Source organism: Peromyscus californicus, unplaced genomic scaffold (assembly GCF_007827085.1).
Source record: "Peromyscus californicus insignis strain IS unplaced genomic scaffold, ASM782708v3 Scaffold_18__1_contigs__length_77618521, whole genome shotgun sequence".
Classification (NCBI taxonomy): domain Eukaryota; kingdom Metazoa; phylum Chordata; class Mammalia; order Rodentia; family Cricetidae; genus Peromyscus; species Peromyscus californicus.
Window position 1 is genome coordinate 7,426,155 of NW_026294480.1, and position 24,207 is coordinate 7,450,361.

The 24,207-nt window shown below is 40.4% G+C and overlaps 1 protein-coding gene across 8 annotated transcripts in view; it reads right to left on the bottom strand.

Moving 5' to 3' along the window:
• The window catches only part of Sema5a (semaphorin 5A), a 469,252-nt gene that overhangs the window by 155,147 nt on the left and 289,898 nt on the right, over positions 1-24,207 (bottom strand). For all 8 annotated transcript variants that reach the window (XM_052743005.1, XM_052743006.1, XM_052742999.1 and 5 more), the window contains one exon: positions 6,831-6,893. In XM_052743005.1, coding sequence (XP_052598965.1) covers positions 6,831-6,893 — 63 coding nt within the window. The remainder of the gene's footprint in view (positions 1-6,830; positions 6,894-24,207) is intronic.

Here is a 24,207-nt window from a genome sequence, read left to right on the forward strand (position 1 = left end):
GTTGGGGCAAGTTCAAGCAAAATAAAATGCAAAAAAGATATGGAAAGAAACAGAGTAGAGATATTTAACTTTGGGGCATAAGATATGTTTCAGGATCAGAGAGTTCAATTTAAGAATGGACAAAGTTGGCATAGAGTGCAGGGTGGGAACAGGCAGTCCTGTGACAATGATTCTAAGTCATAAATTCCTGGTACTAATGTCAATAGCAAACTCAGTTTTTTATAGGTTACCTGGATTTGCTTAAAATAGTGCTTGGGATCACCACTTTGAAACATGGGCAGATGTGTGGGTAGAATATACTTCAAGGGGTTCTTTTAACTGTTTCTCTTACAAATAAGCATTTTGAAATGTCTATGATTTCTACATTTTACCGATTCCCCCCATTCCATTTCTGTACTGTGAAAACAGATGAAGATGACTTATTGAATTTTGATTCTCCGACAGTCATAGGGCACATCTCTGAGGCCCCCAGAAGACAGCTGCCACATGGTCTTGATGGTTGATAATGAGAGTCATCTATCTATGTTTGGATAATTCTACTTCAACACTAAAATGGCCCATATATGCCTCTGGTCCATAGATGGGTCAACTTGTCCTTCACTTCCAGAAGATCCTACTTTGATGATCACTGAGAAACATGATCAAGATGCAGGAAAGGCTTCCTGATGGCAAACAAACAATGCCTACTTGGTGTTACAGACACAGCCTCCAGACTCCAAGAAAGAAAACATGTGCTGTGTTTTAGGGACCTTTTCTTTTGAATTATCTGGTTTTGCCTTATAATATTTTCATCATTTCCTCCTCCCCTATAAAGTATGTTCTGTTTATCAAAAAATGTGTAGCAGTGTGGAGATATGACTGTCAAGCAGGGTAGACCCACTGGTGTCTCCTCAGCAGCACACAGGCTACTCATCAATTTCTAGGAGGTGAGAACAAGATTGGGAAGTTGACAGCTTTATGTTACCCACAGTGCTCCTGGTAAAAATAATGTGTCTTCCTTTTAATGATGTATTACTTTCATGCACATCTAAGGTGATGAGGAGGAACAATATATGTATCTACATTTGTGTGTATAAACAGATGAGCATATATATATATATATATATATATATATATATATATATATATATATATATACACATGTTTATAATACAATCCAGAATTGTCTCCCATGGTTCTACGACTCTTCCTAGGTAACAAAATATAAGGATGCTCAAACCCCTTATACAAAAATATGTAGAAAAAAGCTGCACACATTTTACCATATGCTTTCAATTATCTGTAGATTATTTTTAGTACCTCTAGAATGCAAATGCTATGGAAACAGATCTTGTGTTATTTAGGGATTAATGTAAAGAAAAAGAACCCTTTCAATTAAGAAAAAAATCACACACGCACACAGTATCTGCTGTGCATAATCTGCACAAGGTGCCTTGTCTAAGATAAAGGGTCTTAGTTCTTAAAGCAATTATGTAACATACAGGCATGTCTAGAGCATCCTTTGTGAGTGGTTAAACTCATAACCATTCTAAACATTGACATTTCAGGTAAAAATTCCAAGCTCCAGCCCTCCAGCACCAGGTTCCCAGACAGAAGGTACCATGTCTTTCTTTTCTTAGTTACTAGGAGTTGATCTCTTTACAAGCATAATTTGGCAGCCGAGGAAGCAGGACCACAGGACACAGAATGAACAATATATAATACACAGAGCCTTAGATTCTAATCCAAATTCTCCCACCAATTAGCACAATAATTCTAGGAACTTAGTGTCAAAAGTACTGAAATGAGATCATGAATAAGAACATTTTGAAAATTATGAAATGTCATAAAAGCACAAAGCAACTCTTTCATTCCCTTAATAATTACTTTTGTTTCCTTTGTGTGGTTCCTAAATGCCATGGGGGAGGCAGCTGAGTCCAGACAGAAGAACCAACAACAGACAAGCTCTCTTGTTAGATGCTGAGACAATTAGCTATTTGTGTCTAAAATAATATTTATGTGAAATGTATTTAAAGTCTTCTAGAGTTTGATTTCAATAACACATATTTCAGACAATGAAATGTAATGGATCTTGTTATACTGTCTTTGCATCAATAAAAATGGATTCTTTCTCTGGCTTTAATGCATGTAGATACTTACGGCATTTTAGTCACAGTGAACAGAAACATCTAGAAATAAATTAAAACTCAGACCTTATTCAGGATCCACAATCTCAGTACCTACTTTCCTTGCAAGCCTTAATTAAAGATTTGGGTAACTTCTTGTGGCCTTGACTCCCTAGGTTATAAATTTCATGCTCCCACCACATGAAAGGATGCTTGCACTTGACCCAGTAACACCAGGGGAGGAAAGTTGTCATATTTATTATACTGAGCTCTGCAGCCAGTTGAGGAATGTCCTCACTAAAGAAGTGGGTGCAGGCAGTAGCCCCGCTACAGGCTCAGCCACCTCCTTCCACCCATCACATTGTACTGTAGAGTACACACAACTTTTGGGGATAGGAGCAAAGAACTGAGTTCAGTTGAAATGCCTGAATTGTTTGCATTTTTAAAATGTCACATTTTTGCATTGTTCTTTTTATTGCAGGGAGAAGGGGGATTTTGTCATTCTGTGCACATTCTCAGAATACTACAGCACAAGCAAATTTATTAACTATTTGAATTTTCCTTATAAATTCATGACCACTATGAAAAGCATGAATTCCATTCCTCCAAAGAGACACTATATTCTAGACAAATTGAAATGTTCCTTGATTTGGATTCTCGGAGCTGTCAGCCTGGGGAATCTTTGGGATGTCTGAAATCTGAATTCAGGGCCTGCCCATTGCCACCACTCTTGATGTGCTTTCTCAGGGGCCATCTTGTTCTCTTTTATGTGTCCCAGGTGCTGGACTTGGATTCCTTGGTGGATGGTAAACATGCCAGTGCTCATTTGAGGGAAGAAAAAGAGATGGGAACTAAGGAAAGAGGACTTCTGGGGGCTGTAGGGATTAGGCATCATGTGCTCTCACCGCCTGGACCAAACTACAAGTGTTACCTGCTCTAACATGGTAGTGAAGTTACCAACACATTTTGTAAACATGAGTGCCCACTGTGAACAGTTTCTGATCTTTTGTTTTGCTCTGTTTTGTTTTTGAGATAGGGTCTCACTGTTACACCAAACTGTCCTCAATCTCTGGGACTCTAGTGGTTCTCCTGACTCAGCCTCTCTAGGAATAGAATCATAAGCAAACATCAACTCAACAAGCAGCTACATCAACTAAATCCTATTTCAATGGAACACTGCTTTTCAAAACTCTAGGTTAATTTATCGTTATACTTAAGGCAACCTAAAATAAAATTTGATTTATCTTGCACATAATATATGGTGTTTGAAATTTATTATTTGTTTTAATAATTTAATCTTAAAATCCAACACACCCAGTTGGAATTAATTTATAATTACCAAGATTTGCCTTTATTCTTAGTCCATTAAAAACACAAATCAGCCGGGTGGTGGTGGCACACGCCTTTAATCCCAGCACTCGGGAGGCAGAGCCAGGCGGATCTCTGTGAGTTCGAGGCCAGCCTGGTCTCCAAAGCGAGTTCCAGGAAAGGCGCAAAGCTACACAGAGAAACCCTGTCTCAAAAAACCAAAAAAAAAAAAAAAAAAAAAAACACAAATCATATGAACTATAAAGGGATGATTTGATGTGAGTACATTTGTTTGCTCATTTTCCTTATTTGTATTAGAAAAATTCAATTTAGTATATTGACCATTTTTCCCTCCATTGGATCAGGGGTATATTACATACTAGGCATGGATGATACTAATCTATCAAATTAATTTCTAAATGCAAAATTAACTAAAAATCACAGCTTGAGGTGAGAGGTGGGTTGATGGTTTGGCTGAGCAATCTACCTAGTAGTAATAATGCACTAGGAAATGAGAACCACCTGGATGCTTTGATTAAGGGCCTATAGACTATGCTGCAGAGAAACCTTTGGATGGCTGAGCAGGTCTTAATGTTCTCATCTAACTTACAAGAACCACAAAGAGCCGGAAGTCCAGGAAGGGGAATAGAATTAACTATTAGCATTTTTTAAAAGTTTGGGAACCAAATATGTAAAGAGCTTCCTGGTGAAATACAAAAATACTCACAGGGATTGAAAAAATGAACAATTGAAAAAAATGAACAATGAAAAAAATTGCCAATTCATGTATCATTTGATAAGTTAAATCACCAACTCCCTGGAAATTTGTCTGGAGCAAATTTCGTTATTTTGGGTTGTGATGCCATGGTGGGCAGAGGCTGGTAAGCTGCTAAACCTACTGTGTGAAAGAAAGAATGTCCCCTTAAAAAAATATCTTGTCCCCACCATCAAAAGTGGTGAGGATGATCAACCGAATCAGATCTACTGGAGTGAGTTTAGTGTGTTCATTCACTTATACAGTACCGCCAGCCTCTACCTGGTGTGCCAAAGGGCTTCATGGAGAACTGTAACCATAAAGAAGCCATCGGCATAGCTCATGGTCCAGGGCTGGATAATTAGCATAGCATGGCAGGGCAAAGACAGATGGCTACAGGGGCTTTCCAAGACTGATAAACGATGGAACGAGGGTCAGAACACATCAGCTGTGTCCTAAGAGCTGAGCAAGGCATGCTGGGAACAGTGGTCATGCAAATAGTGGTTTCAGAAGAGAGAATGAGATTCTCATGAACAATGAGGACAGCATCAGGGGACAGCTCTCAGGTCTGAGTTTAGCCCAGACTAAAACAAAAGCCAAATTTATAGACATCGATTTTGTGAGAAGGGTCAACACACCCTATTGTAGGGTATCTGCTTACCAGTGCAACTACAAGTCACAGGAAATAAGAAAAGAAGTAAGAGAAACTCACCAAAAGCAAAGTGAAAGAAAAAAAATGGGGAGAAGAGGAGAGGGGCCGCCCAAAAGAGGAGAAAGAGTGGCCAGGGGACCAGCCAGTGTCCAGGCTTTCTGGAAGGCAACTATGTCGCCAGGCCAAGCACCGTGTTAAAGGTGAAGCCCTGGAACAGAGTCCAGTGTGTCCACCCGTGAGCAGTGAATCTTGCTATTTCACTATAATTATCCCCACCCCATGTAACTTGCCTCCCTCATTTACTGCTCAGGATGGGGGGTTTTAGGGAATCCTATAGGGGCATCAGGAAGAGGTACCTATCTCCTCGAGCTTGCAACCTTCCCCATTCATGACTCCTCACTCGTCAGTAACTTCCCACTCATGCTCCTGAAGGGAACCTCAATAAATGTACTGGTTCACCAAGTACAATTTGAGTGGAGTCATTTCTTCTGTCCACTGATGCCTGGCTGTCTAGGGTGAACAGATGTCTGTTCGTGAAAAAAATCACACAAGAGTCTGGTGAGTATTATGAATTCCTGGCTGGTTGAGATATGTAAGAGTGTTGTCAGGCACCCAGTGCATTGAGTCTCAGCATCACTGAGAGGCAATGGCCATGGAGAAGCCATAGCTCCAAACATTGCTATTTGTTTTACAGAACTCGCCAAGCGAGTTAGAGAGTTCTCTGGTATTTTTTTATTTATACCATTATACACTTATTTTATTTGGGAGTATTTCATATGCTGGTTCTTTGCAACCTGGAGCTGCCAGTATAGTTTGGTAAATTTTTAATGATTTAGCTCAGAGGTATTTCTGATGATTAAATATCGTTTGGTAAAAATTGTCTATCAATTTCTGCATCCTCTCTTCTACTCCCTTCTTCTTCTCACTCTATCTCTCGCCCCTCCCTTCCTTTCTGTATCCATGTATTTCAGCTTAGCTAAGTTTATGATTTATTACCACCTCTTTCCTTCGACACTTCTGAGATCTACATTATCACCCAATTCTCAGAACCATTCTCCTAAGGGGCAGGGAGCAAGCTCTATAACCCGAGGAAAAGACAAACCATCATATTCGTTATCGACACACGGATGAGGGCCCCTTGCCACTGCTCACTCCATTTGCTGTATTGTTCCACATGCTCTCGGCCCTGAGGCCAATGCTGCTCAGCCAGCCTCCTCCAACCCTCTGCACACAGCAGCATTTCCCCACGGACCGAGTGCAGTCAGCATTGGGAAAGTCTACATGCTCCTCTTTCTGCCAGTGCTTTCTGTCTCTGCTGGCATGAAGACTTTTCCAATGCTCACTCAACTGTGGAGCAGCTGCAAGGGTATTTCCCCGGGGAACAAAGGACACCTAAAGACAGCAGAGTTCCTGGAAACATAAAGTCCTGGGTGTGTTGCCAATCCCAAGTAGTGTAAAAGGTCTGTGTGTGAGCACTAGAGTGTACCCCCATCCTCAACTATCAGTGCTCATTTGGGAGTGCAGTTTTCACCATTGACAGAAATAGAGCAAATCACAAGCATATGCTAAGACCATCAAGAATACATCTCATATAATTCTGATGCAGTGATTTTATTGGGCAAGGGATGAATATTTGATTAGTATGTACAAGGCCCTGGGTGCATCTCTGGTACGGCAAAAAAAGACAATACAACAACTTAACTACTCTCTGTAGTTAACTACAGAATATAGAAGAGGCACACTAAATACTGTTTTAAAATTATTTCCTATATTTTTCTAACAATGTCATAACTGGTTTATTTTCAATCTTATGTAATGATTCAAAGTACAGATTAAGTCTTTGTTTTCTGACCCTTCGTGAAATGATTGTTTTCTGGGACTCATTTTTCACTAAATGTTAAAGCATGGTGCATCTATCTCCCTTTGCAGGGAGCCCTCCTATCAGGAATCTAATCTTTTACACACAATGCCCAGCTAGGGCTGGGGCACCTGCAAAGTCTGCTCTCCTCACCTTCGATTTGCCTTTGCTGTAACAGGCCTTCTTGGTAGCTTCATCACACTCCCACTCCACAGCCTGCAGAGAGAACAAACGCAAACCTTTAGGGCTTTGAGGAAAAGGGGAAACAGGAAGGTCCATGTGGCTATATTCGATCATTGGCGCATCCTCGACCCAACATCTTCACTGTGGTATAGAATTAACACCACATACGGGATATCAAGTCATGGGCTGACATTTCACTTTAAAATTAAGACATTTAGAAGACATGTCCTCTAAAAAAACTGCTTCATAGTCAAAATAGCAGGACATTCAGATGTAGTTACTGGTAAGCAAGATGGATTACTTGAGGGAAACCAGGATAAGCACCCAGCCTAGGAGACCATGAAACAGAATGATCTGAATCATTCAGACCCACAGTGTGTCATGCATCAACACTCCTGGGTAATGCCAGGGATGACTCAACATATTCTAACTACCACAATATACATGGACGTGACAGCTAGGGTAGGGTTGGTTCATGCGCAGAGAGCACGGTGACGATTTCCCGCCTCCACACAGCTGCTAGCTCTATTTGGAGCCACGGTGTTTAACGGTTTTCAAACTTCTCAAACCGAACTCACGCTGATCAAGTTGACAAATGCATTAACACATCAAGTCACAAAGAGAACAAACCTGCAACATGGAAGATGATGGCGCCCGTTTCACAGACAGCGGTGATTCACAAGCTATGTCTGCAAGTCGTTTAACACCAGTTCAAGCGTGCAAGTATTGTTCTTTTCTACTACTTGGTGGTGTATAGACCTTTAAATGGAAAGTACTTCTCCTATTTTTTAATATCTTCTTTTCTTGTAATATTTTTCTAACAACTAAAATTAGATTTCTGAAGGTTCAGAGTTATGGACTAGTGAAGTTATTATCAGGAAAACGTGAGGAGCAATCTTGTTAGGTCAAAAAATGTCAAATAATAAACTAAACTAAAACCAATATCAACCAAAGTAAAATAATATGCAGGAAAATACTGTCTCTATTCTCCCCCAGGCCCCAGGCAGAGATGTTTCCCAATTCTCCAAGATGTAGAAGAACATGCAGTCAGGTCACTGTCACTAATCACTGCTACATAAGAGAGGAAGGTATACCAACTGTGTGCCGGATACCTAACCCCTCTTGACAAACATGAGACCATGAGAAAATTATCCACAGAGAACCATCCTGGTGTTCCTCCAATATGAACAATGCCATGTCTCTTTATGATTGTGTGGAACTGAGAATTTGATCAGAATCAACCTCAATAAGAGAATGTGTTAATTTTGTTACTCTTTCCTGGGTCAATGTTTGTTGGGGGCAGTGAAGATACAGCTAATCCATGTCTGATGCAAATAACTGCCTTCCAGGATGGCAAGTATTCCCATGAAAAGCAAAGAGCTTCACACACAGCACTGTGACACGCAGATTCAAAACATGAAAATATACTCACTGTTAATCATGTCTGACCTTTAATATGTTCCGTTCTTAAATCTATAAAAAAAATCCCTGTTGTATCTTTGCTAATATTTAAATGTAAAACAGATTGACACAACGATACATCCCTTCAGCAACAAAGAATTCATTACAATTTAAGCTTATGTTACCAAGCGGGTTGACGTCATTTAACAGAAAGAGGGGTTACAGTCACACAGGTATGAGCACATCTGTACAATGAAACTCTTCAGCTGAGGAGGTGCTCTCAATGGCTCTAGTTGACTTGGTGATACTGTTAAAAGTTCAATATTGGGGAATGGAGACACAGCTACAGTAGTAAGGTGGTTTGTGTGAAGGCAGGAGGACCTGAGCTTCAGTCCCATTTCAAAACTGCTTAACAAGCCCAGTTCTGAGGCAGTGGAGACACAAAGGACCCTGGAGCTTGCTGCCCAGATGCTCTAGCCTCATCTATGAGTTTCAGGCAAGTGAGAGATCATGTTGAAAAAGAAACAGAACCCACCAAGGTAGGTAGCACCAGAGAAATGATACCCAAAGTTGACTACACACACACACACACACACACACACACACACAAGCACTCATATGTATATACATATATAAGTATACCTGCATACATATAATGCATGTGCACACCCAAAGACACATAGACTTAAATGCTGATATACATTAGAAAGGAAGGGTCATGAGTTTTAAGCCTGCCTGGATTGTAGAGGAGTTATGCTCAGCCTGGGTGACCCAGTGGGACCATAAAACAGAAAGCTGAGGATGGAGCTGTAGCCTACCAAGTGGGAGACCTGAGATTCAATGCCAAATAATGCAAGAAAAAAGTAAAATATTAATAGTTTCCTGAATAAACATAAGAGGTCTGGGCAGCAGGGTAAGCACCAGGATTAAAGGAGAATATTAATCAAATGCCATTACATTGCTAGATCTTACTGCTGCTGCCAGTAAACAAACAGCTTTCCAGTTCTACCTGGTGCTCAAGTAGCCTTCACATTTTCAAGATAAATATTGGCCAAGGACCAGGAGTGAAAAGAAATAGAAAAAAAGAGAATGAGTTTTCATAAATATTTTATTACTTTGTCCAGAATACTGAGAAACAGCAACTGCTCACACAAGTTTATTAGATCAGTAGTAAAACACTCTAACTTTGCTCTTATTTGAAGTGGAGGAGGGAACTCCTGGAGGTATTTTATCTCTGTATCACCAGCACGACAACCATATTCAAATCCAGAATTAATTTAAAATCATGACTGTTTAGCTTTCTATGGTTTCACATTATTCATGAATAGAAGGAAAAGAAATTATATACAAATGGTGGGAGTGTACCACGAGAAGAAAGTGAGGGAAACATATTGTTAGGTACTGCAGAGCTGTATAAGAACCGAAGTTGGTAAAAGAGACTTTTCTAGATTTACAAGAAAATTAAGAGTTCTGGATTAATCTAACAAAATTTTCCTTTTATTCACCAAACTAGACTTTGCTCTGTGGATCTTCTGGCAGTTATGAAAACATGTTTCCACAGGAGAAAACCACAGGGGTTAAGGGAATTTTCCTGTATTAGATTTGACTTCTCAAAGTTTCTACTCTTTTGTTCAAGCTCAGCTTTCTTTTGAGCTCCTTTACAATGCCCTTTATTGTAAGGACCTATCCTTGTCAATGAAAGGCCTTCGACTCAAACTTTATATCTAGTCTCACTGAAACTGGTTATTTGTACGTGTATCATTATTTTGGAGCAAAACCCACAATTGACTTAGGAAGTGTTCTATATACTTATCTTCACATTCATTCTAGCTACTTTTATACCAACTCAAATCTATTTTTCTGGCAGTCAAAACAAATGAAAAGGTGTTGTACACTTCCAATCCCAGTAAAATTCAGTCTTACTTCCTTAATTTTTAAAAAATTAATCTTTATCTATTGTTATCCTTTGTCTTTTTTACTGTAGAGGAAAAAAGAAACATGAATATTCTATTATTCAACATTTAATGCTCATTGAACATGTCAGAGGCAAGCATAAAGTAATAATAGTGGTTACTTGAATACTCAATGAATCAATGATTTTGTAGATAAATCAGTCTACATTTATAAAGACTAAAGATTCATACATGTAGCCCATTTTTCTATAAGGACACATAAATATTTTCTGTGATATTAAATAGGGTTTAAAGGTTTTGCTACAGTTCCTTACATGAAATCTTTTTCATTTCATATCTACTAAATATCCACTAAGTATAATACATTCTGTTAGACAATGTTTGATGGAAGAAGACAGATAATATTTGTGCACATCAAGTATTAATTTGAAATAAAAGGTATTTTTTCCAATATTTTGAAATAAAATCATTTCAGATTTTGAAATCGACCATTTACTGCACGGTTGATCAGATCACATAGCAGTGCCTGTACCCTTTTTCTGGTACAGTAGCTTCACGGTGGTGCATCTCATGTCCAGTGAAATGCTTGGGTATTCTCAATACTTGGCCAATCACGGGTGCTACAGTCACATCTATCAAGAAGCACACAGGACACCAGAACCCTGCTTTTAGAACGACAGAAACCCAGGGATGTGAGAAACTTCCTATTGTTTCGCTGTAGACAATGCAGGGGACATGATCCAGTCATGACAAATGCAGCTGTGATCTCAAGAGTAAGTCAGATGTTGGAAAGAAAAAGATTGTCTCTTTTTATGTACTTGTTACACACATATAAATCCACAGTTCTCAGAAGTGTATAAACAAAGCTGTGTATTATCACATTCCACAGCAAGAGAAGTTAATTAGATGGGGACTAGCAGTGGCGGATGCTTTTCATAACAATGAAGAGAACAACATTCCAGGCAGATGGGCCACTGCTCTTTCAGCAGATGGCTGTGCTAATTAGATACTGGCAAAAGATAACATTTAAAAAAACTAGTTTAATTACACAGCACCCAAAATTAACAACCACCTGAGGGCTTTTTTTTCATATGTTTGCATTTATATTCTTATGTCATATATTTCAGGGACACACTGGAGAGTGTTACATTGTCACCACCATTATAAACAAATTGTCAGAGAATATGAGGCCATGTCTTTGTTCAAAAAAAAGCAAAACTCAGATGAAACTTGAAACAAGTGGGGATTTCATGGTGTTTGACTAGAGTGTCAGTTTAGCCAACCTTGAATATGTCTGTCTTCACTAGTTTCTTTGATGTGGCAGTCATGTCTGCTACAGAGGGACACACAATCTCATTGTGCAAAGGTGAAATATTTTATTCACTTTGGGAGAGTTATCTAAAGCCCATCATCGTCTTTGTGCCTTATGTTAAATGCAATCGTTCATTTTTCATATGGCTCTGCAGGATATCTGCCTTCCTGATCATGTCAGAGACTCCACTTCTTTCCTGTGCAGTCCCTCAAGATCACAAGGCTAGAAAGGAACTTCCTCTAAATTTAACCAATGTATTTTGGTAGTTTGTTTTTAATTCTTGTTATACTAACACCAATATGTGACTCAGTTACATATCTTAATTTTAGAGCTTCCGTAAGTATTAAAATATTTTAAGCACTATACTAAGACCTATATTTTTTTCACATACTACCAAAACAAAGTCACTTTGGCTAAATGCACAGTGGCTCCAAACATGTTGAATGTTCTTTGTGTATTTGGCTTCTGAATTAGTATAGACAATGCTGTAGTTTTCTGGGGCTGTACGACAAACTGTGATTTTAACAAAATTAATTTGTTCTTACAGATTTGGAGGCTCGGTGTCCTAAATCAGGGCAGTAATGGGTAGCTTCTTTAGAAACTGAGAGGACTCTGCCTAGGCCTCTGTCCCAGTCTATAGCAGGGAAAAGGTCTTTGACATTCCTTGGCTTGTGCTTACAACAATCCTCAGATATCCTTCTCCTGTATTTGGAACAAAATTCTCTCTTCTTGTAAGATCACTAGCCACTGGATCAGGGCTCAACACATACTGATGAGGACAACCTAATTATAATATACATACTAATTATACTAATTATAATACACATACAAGACATTTCTAAATGAAGTCACAACTTGAGATTCATGGTGGGTTTGACTAGAGTGGTAAGAGTAAACCCAATACTGTGTCACTTTTGGACTGACAACGATACACTAATAAGGGCCATTGCTTGGGGTGAAATTAATTCTCAAATCTAATGAAAAAAATGACAATTCTTTGAACTTGGATGTGCTAGCTACAGTACCAATGTTTTTGTTTTTCCCACATTTATCTCACTTTGCTGGCTATAATTCATCTGATAAGTACAGTTACTATAGGATTTTGAATGAAGATATTGTCTGGGTGTTTGCTAAACCCCAGTGACTTCATGTAGCTCACTAACCCTGAAACTTCATGACTTGGATTTGCGCCTGTCCCGTCCTACTCCTGAGATGACAAAGTTAAGTGTCTCTTGGTTACTCGATTCTTATGGTTTCTTTGTTTCTCTTTGCTGTGATCCAGAAAAATACACACCTGAAGCACACAAATTTGTACATGTCTAAGGTCAGAGCTGTTGGCATTCAGTATATTATTAATCACAGAGTCCATCGATCCACATGTCATGGAAGGTATTCATTTTTAAAAACTCTGGGCCCACTCACAGCCCAGGTATTGATTTTAAGCAGCTCATGATTCACGTGGTGAAACCAGTGCACAGTCAGGGTGTGACCTACGAAAGCTGTGCTGGCTTTGAGAACTCAAACCCAGCCTGACTTCGATATAACAGCAGAGTTCTATTACTTCATAGACGTGAGGTCACACCATTGCTATGCCCATTCTTCTCCAGCAATAAAAGCCAAAGATATCTAGAACATGCTATCATCTTTCTTACGGCCTCTGTTGATTCTGCTCCAGGTGGCTAGTGATGTTTAGCATGGTCACAGAATGCAGACCTGATTTGGGAGGCATGGTATGTGGCCTGTGGACTATCTAAGAAGCCAATATAGCCATTGCCCATGCCTCCTGCACACCTGTGCTCAATTGTCTATAATCGTATCTGCAAATTTCTGTCTAGGATGGGGGTTTAGTCTAGAGTTAATCACTTGTGCAACATGTTAGAAGCTTTTGGTTCATTGGAGAAAGTACTCAAAACCAGCACCAAATTTCAAAGACAAACAAAAGCATCAATCTGCCTCTCCTAACCTCCAAGAAGCAAACTGTACCTGGACAGGAGGCCAGTTGCCTGGTTCACTTACCTATATGTAGCCCACAGAACAATGATATATATACACAATCAGCAAACACTGTATAGTTGTGAGAAAAATGACTGAATATAACATGTTCCACACCAGTGACAAACTCACTCCAGAACATCCCACTAGTTCCCCAACCTCCAGCATGGGGAAGAGGCACATGGGAACTGAACTCTGGGAGCTGGCTGAGTGGATTCATCACACATGGCCACCAAAACAGTTCCTCCTGACTATGGGCAAGGAGTATATATATATATATACATATATATATATGTATATATATATATATACATATATATATATATATATATGTATATATATATATATATGTATGTATGTATGTATGTAGCTGTTGGAATTCTGCCCTCACTCCAGCTACATGACTGCACACACACAGTTCAGGAGTTAAGGAGTTAAGCAAAGGGTCTTGCGTCTTACGTCATCAGTGTACGCTGGCAACTACGTGCGCGTGGTGTGGTCACTCAATCAGAGCATGCATGGTGTAGCTCCATAAGCCTGCTTCACCGGAAGCCCTTAAAAAGCTGGATGCAGCCAGGCGGTGGTAGCACATGCCTTTAATCCCAGCACTCAGGAGGCAGAAGCAGGTGGATCTCTGTGAGTTCAAGGCTAGCCTGGTCTCCAAAGTGAGTTCCAGGAAAGGCACAAAGCTACACAGAGAAACCCTGTCTCGAAAAACAAAACAAACAAACAAAAAAAGCCGGATGCAAACCAGATGTAGACCCCACCTTCTCTCTGCTCTGCTCCCTCTCCCCCACCCCACCATCTTTCTCTCTCTTTCCTCCTCAGGCCTGGTCCTTTGGTCCCTCCTCCCTTCCTCCTAATAAAGGTCTCCGCTACTAAGCAACTGAGTTCTGTCTTGACTGTGATCTTTCTGCCGGTAACCAGCACTGCCCCCAGCACCATTTATCATTCATTTCAGTAGCTTCTGTAAGAAGAGGAGGAGGAAGGGAAAATCTAGAACATTCTCACAATGATAGAGTAGTAATTGTACTTATTTCCAGAACATTGTAAACCATTCACAGAAAAGAAGTTGACGATAAAGGTAAGACAAAGGTGGCCTGTAAGTGCTGTGTTACTATAAATCTCTAGGAAAGTGTAAGGCTAAGAAGACAGATGTGTGTCACAGCACTTGCACTATCCACTTACCCGTTTGCTTTCTTCTGACTGACTATTCCTAAAAACATACACATTTACACCTCTCAAGGAGTAGGAAATAATCCATCCTGAATCTCACTTATGTGAGGGGTGAGATCTGAGATGATATTAGATCCCCTTCCCACAGGCAGTACAGTAACGAAAGGTCCCCAAAGCATGTGACAACAGAACTTACTGAGGGATGCCTAAGTTTAAAAATCTGCACGAGTCAGCCATTGCTGTCAAAAACTCTTAAACTCCTGGAATTGTGGGGTCTCGGGAAGCACAAATGATAAACCAGGGCTTTTGGAAACAGATGCCTCTGGTGACTCAAGTATGTAGACTGGACCAGGAGACAGAGGAACTGAGTAAGACAGAGTGACTTCCCACAGACTCACTCCTCAGCAGGAGTGAACCTGCTGGGGGCGGTGCTGTCAAAGGAAATAATTAGTAGGTAGCCCCACAGTGGAAAACATTACGCTCTCCAGTATAAAATCCGGCATTATGGTGGGCAGACATGATGGCATCAGACAGCTGTTGCACTTCAAAATTGCTGCGGTTAATGGAAGCTGTATTTGAAGGTAAGGACAGTCACAGCAGTGGCTCTTGGCTACAGGTTCAGAGAAATATTCCTCGCTCCAGAGTTTCAAATAAATTATTTCCATGGATTCAAGTAAGACTGCCTTGAAATATGGCCTTGTCCATTCTGTAAGCTTAAATTTAGTGAAAATCCAATTACTAGAGGAAGGAGTAGTTTTTATACATGAGTTCCTGAAAGTATTACCCGGTATAGAACCCAATGGGAACTCAATCAAGCATGCGATAAAGTATGGGGAAAAGTACTGACAGCACAGTCGTTGAGTACCAGGGACTGCTCAGCGTATTTTAGTAGTTTCCAAGCACATCTGGTTGTAGAATCATAGTTCTTAATGTTGTCTCTTAAAAAAATTTAATTATGCCTTGCGTTACATATAGTGTACATGTGATATTTGTTAGAGACTAGCAAATTATGTTTAATCTGAAATAATATTCTGTATCTATGAAGAGGTATCCTGAAAGGATTGAAGTGTGAAAACTATCAAGCATAGGTGAGATTGCTAAGACCATCTGAGTGCTATAAGGGACATGAACATGATGCCTTCTAAAACATTTTAAAAATTACCCAAAGCAGCATATTGGGATGAGATACGTTTAGGGACAAGTGACTTGGTACAAGGAACCCTGCATCAGGGTTGTATCCACAAAGGGTGTTTGTCGTGTGGTTTGGGTCAACATTTTCTTTCGTGACTACAGCAATCATAAGCTAACATCATTGAGAAAAGAAGTAGAAATCAAACACATGACCTAAACACAGGAGTGAATTCTTGAGCCACGTGATGAGATTCATTTCGGAATATGGTTAAAAAGTTTTAAGGGGATTCTGTCTAACAAGAAATCTGAAGGAGCTCTCTTGGGAGGCACAAGGAAGTGGATGTGGGAAGTGATGCAGGTGATGCTCAACAAGAGACAGGGAATGATGTCCGTGTCCTGTTCGCCTCTGTTTGTTGTTTTTGTGTTTTATTTTACTGATGTCATTAGAGTGTCTTATGTTTTCAGGAGGACTGTCTCCTTTTTCATTTTGTGTGATCATCTCTCAATTGAAATGTAAAATCACCAAAGCTGTGGTCTCCAGTTTGGTTTTTATTATCAAATATCCTAGCTAAATCCCAGCAAAGTACTTCTGGCGTGAACTCTCAGATCAATAGTCAATATAGATGCAAATATATGGGGTTTTGTTTCCTGCTTTTCTGTGAATCTTCTCTATTTTTCATTTTCTTTTTTCTGACACTGGCATCAGGAAAACAAACAGTTTTTGAGATCTCATTAATTTTTCTCTGGAGATCAGGATAGAGTGGGCACTTCACATTCACCAGCACACTTATAAAGACAAAATTATGCATTCTTATCGGGGAATTACTTTATGCTCAGTGAACCACTTGGAATTCATCAGTCAAGTTCCACACATACTTTTTTAGATGCATCTTCTACAAAGATTGACTTTACTTCTAGCTTAAGAACCTATTGATCTACTTGTTCTCAAGATATTTGGGAAGCATCTCTCATGAGCTTTGTACTGCCTTATTCCTGTTTTTTTATGTATTTTATTTTATTTTATTTTTTTCGAGACAGGGTTTCTCGGTGTAGCTTTGTGCCTTTTCCTGGAACTCACTCGGTAGCCCAGGCTGGCCTCAAACTCACAGAGATTCGCCTGGCTTTGCCTCCTGAGTGCTGGGATTAAAGGTGTGAGCCACCACCGCCTGGCTTGCCTTATTCCTATTTGTTTCACATTGAAAGGTGTCTTCTGGTGTGGTGGTATTGTGTTCCCCAAAATATTGTGCATCCTAATAAATTTATCTGGGGTCAGAGGACAGCCACTAGATAGACACAGAGGCCAGAAAATGGTGTCACATACACCTTTAATCCTATCACTTAGGAGGCAGAGATCCATCTGGATCTCTGTGAGTTTAAGGCCATACTGGAAACAGCCAAGCATGGTGACTCACGCCTTTAATCCCAGGAAATGATGTCAGAAAGCAGAAAGGTATATAAGCTGTGAAAACCGGGAACTAGAAGCTTTTAGCTGGTTAAGCTTCAGGCTTTCGAGAAGCAGTTCAGCTGAGATTCATTCTGGATGAGGACTCAGAGGTTTCCAGTTTGAGGAAATAGGATCAGCTTTGAAACTAGCAAGGTGAGGAAGCAGTGGCTTATTCTGCTTCTCTGATCTTCCAGCATTCACCCCAATAACTGGCCTCAGGTTTGATCGTATTAATAAGAAATTTTAAGATTCATGCTGCATTCTGGTCTACATTTGGCAGTCACATTTTACTCTTATTTTTTAAAACAATACATAATGGGTGACACACTTCTGTCCAAGGAAAGCATTGCTTACAATTATGTAATATGCTAAATGAGAACATCATGACAATTGTGGATATATCTATTACCAAGCTAAAATTTAACAAAATAGATAAACATTCACTTAAACTTTGTAAATCAAATGAGTTAACTACAATTAAAACAATTTTATTATTTACTTTATCAATTTTTCATTTATATTATAATCTGATTACTTTTATACCATAAATCTTAAAATATTATTTATACTAGCAAAATTTTTGATTTGATCAAGCTCTTAAAAACCAAAATTGTTTGAGTCAAAGGAAACTAGGAACTGGTGATTTTAAAAAAATATCTATGACTATTATACTTCTATTGAAAATATATACTTTTTTTGTTAAATTCAACCTCTCTTTCCTTCCATTTTTCAGGAGCTCTTTTGTTATATGATGGGCCACATTTGACATTTAATTGTCAAATTTTTCGTCCTTTGGGAAGACGTGCAGAGATGACCAGCCACACTCTTGGAAGTCCATGAACTGTAGACTAGTGGCTGTGGAGCCCCCATGGGACTTGACTAGGCCCTCCAGATATGGAAGATGGTTGTTTGGCTCAAACTGTTTGGGGGGCACTCAGGCAGGGGTTTGGGATCCAACCCTGGTGCATGGACAGGCTTTTGGGAATCTGGTGCCTGTTGTGTGATGCCTTGCTCAGCCTTGGTGCAGTGGGAAGGGGCTTAGACTCAGTGTGCCGGGCTCTGGTGACTCCACATAGGAGACTTTGATTTGGGGGATGTGGAGATGTGGGGTGGCTTGGGAGAGAGGGCTGGAGGGTGGGAGGAGGTGGGATCTGTGGGTGGTACGTAGAGTGAGTAGAAAATTTTTTAATAAAGAAAAATGAAAAGAAAAAAGTTTTTCATCCTTACCCAACCTCCCATGAAATGAATTTAAGTTTGGGGTAAATGAATTGAATAATTTAATGGATTTTGGTGAATGGATATGAGTAGACTCTAACATACAGCCATCTTTGGATCTGAGAGGGTAAAACTGTTGAGCTAGGTAAATGTCTTCCCTGCAAAACACCCACACCAACAGCCTGAATCTGTGAGTAGTACTGAGAGGGCAAAGGGAAGGTTTTGCAGATGGATTGGAGTCCCGATTTTGAGTTGGGACAATGAGGAATGCAATGTAACTTTCATATGGGAGAAGGCAATGTGGACACAGACGGGAGTTCATAGAGCCATACTCAGAGATGTCTGCCAGGCACCCAAAGCCTGCTAAGAGAATCAGAAGAGCAGCTCTACTAAAACCTCTCGAGACACCACCCAGCTGCTACCTGGGCTTTGGTACCACAAGGATCATTTTTAAACATCTACTCAGAATGAATTTATGTTGCCCTAGGCCTCCAAGTGCATGGTGATTTGTTAGAGGTACTCTTAGACCAGAGGTTCTCATTCTGTGGGTCATGACCCCCTTGGGGTTGACCAACCCTTTCCAGGGGTCACCTAAGACCATTAGAAAACATAGTTATTTATATTACAATTCATAACAGTAGAAAATTACAGTTATGAAGTAGCAACAAAAATAGTTTTATGGTTGGGGGTCACCACAGCATAAAAACTGAATTAAAGGGATGCAGCATTAGGAAGGTTGAGAACTACCTGCCTAGACACTCATGTAGACGTGTACCTTGAATTACATACAACGGGTACTAACACAACTCTTAGGACACAGGGTAGTTGTGTTAACCTTTGTGTTTTCTCCAAACATCAGAGGAATCCCTGTTACAGATTAAAATACGTCACTCTGAAGATGTGCCTCTTCAGCACAAATATTATTTTGAACTGGATATTTTAGGGAAAAAAATTGAGAGGAATTCTGAAAGCAGACAGATTGTCCTTTTGTAATAAGAATTTGCACATATACAGGAAGTCTGCTCTTTGTTGTATTTAGATAAGACAGTATCAAAACTCCAATCCTCAGCCACCTATTTAGAGTTATGCCTCTTTCTGGATACCTCCCATGTATGTATACATGAGATATGCTTGGTGCTAATCTTCTTTTTGTTGCTGCCTCACGCAATGTTTATTTTATTATAGGTGTTCCAGTCAGCAACTTAGAAAAGTAGAAGAGACTTTATATTTTCTGACTTACACTATAGAAACAAAGATGAAGTCACTGGTCTAAGAGCTTGTAGAGAAAGCTATGTCATGACCCTGAGACCCATAAAGGAGGTATCTAAGGCAGACGGGGATATGGAGAAAATGGATCCAATGCAGTTTTCCAGGGCAAGTGTGATGATTAATCTCAATTATCAGTTTGGTGGGGTTTAGAATCACCATGGAAACAAATCCCTGGGTGTATCTAGGATTACCTAGGTTAGATCATTTGGGGGGGCGGGGGAGACCAACCCTAATTGTGAGCTGTGTCATTCCATGGACTGAGGTCTGTGAAAGCTGAGCATCACCATCCATTACCTGCTGCCCCTAACTTTCGACACACTGTTAGCAGATGCTTTAAGCCCCTGCTGTGGTGGCTTCCTCTCCATGATGGACTGTGCCCTCAACCTTGAGCCAAAACGAACCCTCCCTCCCTGAAGATGCTTCTGCCAGGCATTTTGTCAGAGCTACGAGAAAACTAATGTGTACGGCAATCACTGAAGAATCTCACTTAGGGTTTCTAGTACTGTGATAAACACCAAGATCAGTGTGGGGAGGGAAGAGTCTATTTCTGCCTATAGCTTGTAGTTAGGGCAGGAACCTGGAGGCAGGAGCCGATGAGGCCATGGAGGAGTGCCGTTTTATTGGCCTGCACCTCCTGGTTTGCTCAACCTGCCTTCTTACAGCACCCAGGACCACCAGTCTAGTGACAGCACCACCGGCTGTAGGCCCCTCTCACCCACAGTGATCATCTGTCAAGACAATGTACCAGCCCTCAGGAGGCAGAGCCAGGTGGATCTCTGTGAGTTCGAGGCCCCCCTGGTCTACAGAGTGAGTTACAGGCAGGCACCAAAACTACATGGAGAAACCTTGTCTCGAAAAACCAAAAAAAGAAAAGAAAAGAAAAAAGTACCAACACAGGCTTGTCACCAGGCCAGTCTGGTAGAGGCATTTTTCTCAATTGAGGTTAACTTTCTCAAAATGATGCTCACCTGTGTCAAGCTGACATAAACACTAGCCAGCGCAGAAGGTTTGAGAAGATCTAAGGGACCTGATCAGAGAGTAAATAAACAGAAGGGAAAGTGTTTAAGGATAGAATTCAGCTAGTGCCCGGGGCTGAAATGAACAGTAAAGTGACAAAAGAAACCAGTGGACTTTGGGATGAGGAGTAGCCATGGATGTACCATCCCAGGCAGGCATGAGGTTGCTGGGCCACTCAAGAGGTGAGAAGTGTATGTGTGTGTGTGTGTGTGTGTGTGTGTGTGTGTGTGTGTGTGTGTGTGTGTGTGTGTTTATGTGTTTGTGTGTGTGATATGTGTGGATGTGTTTATGTGTTTGTGTGTATGTGTGCGTATGTATGTGTGTGATGTGTGTGTGTGTGTGTGTGTGTGTGTGGTGTATGTATGTATTTGAGTGTGTGTTTGCCTGTGTGTGTATGTGTATGTATGTGTGTATGGATATGTGTTTGTCTGTAGGTGCATATGTGGGTATATGTATGTGTGTGTATGTATGTGTATGTGTGTGTATGTATATGTGTGTGTATGTGTAATATGTGTCTGTGTGTATGTGTGTGCATGTTTGTATGTGTGTGTGTATGTATGTGTGTAATGTGTGTGTGTGTGTGTGTGTAGTGTATGTGTGTATATGGGTGTGTGCTTGCCTGTGTGTATGTGTATACGTGTGTGTGTGCATGTGTGTATGTGTGTGTGTGTGTGTGTGTGTGTGTGTGTGTGTGTGTGTGTGTGTGTAGGCAGGATAATCAGACAAGGAGAATTCTGGGAAGAGGAAGGCTGAGTCAGGAGATGCCTGCTCACCATCCGGGGAGCAGCAGGTAATGGCACACAGGCAAAGCCATGGAAAACGTGGCAACATGCCGATTAACAGAAATGGGCTGAGTTTAAGTGTAAGAGCTAGTCAGTAGTTAGCCTGAACTAATGGCTGAGCAGTTTTAACTAATATAAGCCTCTGTGTGTTTACTTGGGTCTGAGCAGCTGTGGACCAGGTGGGACACAGAAAAACTTCAGCTACATGCCTCCCTTCCCCATGAGTGACTCACCTCTGGTCATGAGAAACCACCTTATAATTGTTTCTAAAGGAAAATATGATAGGAAGGCAGATCTACTTCCAAACAGCTTAATTGAAAAAGACCAAATTCACACAAATTCATCACACTTTTCAAACAAACACACTTTAGTATTAGGTAATACATTCTGTTTTTCAGAGCAAGCTAAAAAAAAATGCACAACAAGCTAAACCATATTAATCACATGACAGGTACCTCTAACATCACAGGAATTCAAAATAGTTCAGCACAAGACCTTTTCTTCAAAGTCACATCATAGTGATTTATTTGCTTGGAATTTCATGTCCTAAGTCAAGCAAATGAGATGATATAAAAAATGACACAAACAGAAATGAAAAATGAGGGGAAACTTGTAACTTGCCATCTAGGACATGTAGCAAAGCTAAAGAGGTTGGAATTTATGGGCAGAAAAATAAGGAAAGCAGAGCAGCAAATTATGTTTTACATCTGTGAGCCTTACATTTCTCTTAGAATTCTGAAAAGAAAATGTTACTAAATGCTAATATTACTTTTTTCTGTCTCCAATCTAGTCAGGAAAGGGCATTTGGCCTTAGCCAGTCAACATCACAGTTCTCCCTAGAATTCAGAATTTCAGCTAAAGTATGTCCCCATTACAATCCTAAATGTCAACAGCAAAAATTCAATGCTAGTTATGATACTGGGAATATCGCTGACTCTCAAATTTGGACTATGAATGTGATTTACCACTATCAACTTTCACATCTGCATTATGGATTTAACCAGACTCAACGTACAAATGTGTGAAAAAGAAACACCCCTCTTGAAGACACCCTGTTCCAAGGGCAAATGGTGTAAGGAGCTGCAAAGGAATAACAGAGGCTGAACACTAAACTAACAGTCTAACACCATACAAGGCTGGTGGTAAGATGTACTGATGGGTGATATCACTCTGCATGCTGTGATTGTGTTGCTCTGATTGATGGATAAATAAAATGCTGATTGGCCAGTAGCCAGGCAGGAAGTATAGGCGGGATAAGCAGACAAGGAGAATTCTGGGAAGAGGAAGGCTGAGTAAGGAGTCGCCAGCCAGACACAGAGGAAGCAAGGTGACAAGGCAGAACTCAGAAAAGGTAGCAAGTCACATGGCTAAACATAAATAAGAATTATGGGTTAATTTAAGTGTAAGAGCTAGTTAGTAATAAGCCTGAGCTAATGGCCCAACAGTTTTAATTAATATAAGCTTCTGTATTTACTTGGGTCTGAGCAACTGCAGACCGGACAGAACACAGGAAAACTTCCAGCTACAATGTACTAGAGAAATTACTCCAGACTGCCCTTATACCAGATGACTAGAGATGTTGCTGGTGTCCCTCTGGCCATCTCCATATTGTACCCTCCCAGCAATCCATGGCTCCCACATGCATTATATTCAAATGATGCATGCAGGTGAAAAGATGTGTCTCAAGGCAACTAGGCTACTTTTTGCATAATGCAGACCTCAGACTGAGGCCAGCCTGGCTCCAGGATCTGTTAACCCACATGCAATGGCTTCTTCAACGAATTGCCTGGATATGCTTTATTCCTAAAGTTCCCTCCCATTTTAACAAAGTCTTGTTGAAAGGTTGGGTGTGCCTGCTTTGAATGTGTTATAATAAGGAACACATGTTGCTTTCTCTTTGTAAAAAAAGGAAGACAGACTCCAGCTAAGAAAGTGGCCAGGGAGACATCTGCCTCTTCATACTCTCATTTCCAAGATTTTGACAAAATGGTGGTGATGCATCAATGTTGATCTCCCACCCCCATCTAAGCTCTCAAAGTTGATATAAAACACAAAAGTAAAATTGACTGAGATCATTTTGTGACTACAATCCTATGCACGTATCCAAAACTAACATGATACCCAGCTCCAAGACACAGGTCACTGGTTTTGTGGGATAGTGTTTTTCTTTATCCCCTCTAATGTAATGTAGAAACTCAGTTTGGGAATAGACTCCATTTTAATTTTCTGTTTGAAGTTTTATAATCTTTGCTCAGCCATGACAGGTCATCAGACAGGACTGGGGCCACAATTGGAGCTGGAAGGAAGGTCAGGAAAAGAGAGCTCACTGGAGTTCCAAGTTCAGATCCCATGACTCCATATTCTTCCCATGTGGTAAAAGCCCGGTGTCTGCAATCCCTAGGGGAAGATGGCAGCAATGCCCATCTTCCCACAGCACAGAGCAATGATACCCTGCGGCTGGTGCAAAGATGTTCTCTGAGAAGCATCTTGTTCCTCTGGCATTTATGGTGTTTCTGCTCTCTTCCACAATCCCCTGCAGATAATCTCTTAGCATCCTGGGTAAGTGCTATACTTCATGGGGATAGCTTGGGGACTCTATGGGGACCCTACAGAGTCTCTAATCACTATAAAGTCTTTAATGCAAACAGATGTCTGCCACATTCTTTAACTGCTACTGTCTGATTAAGATGGATCA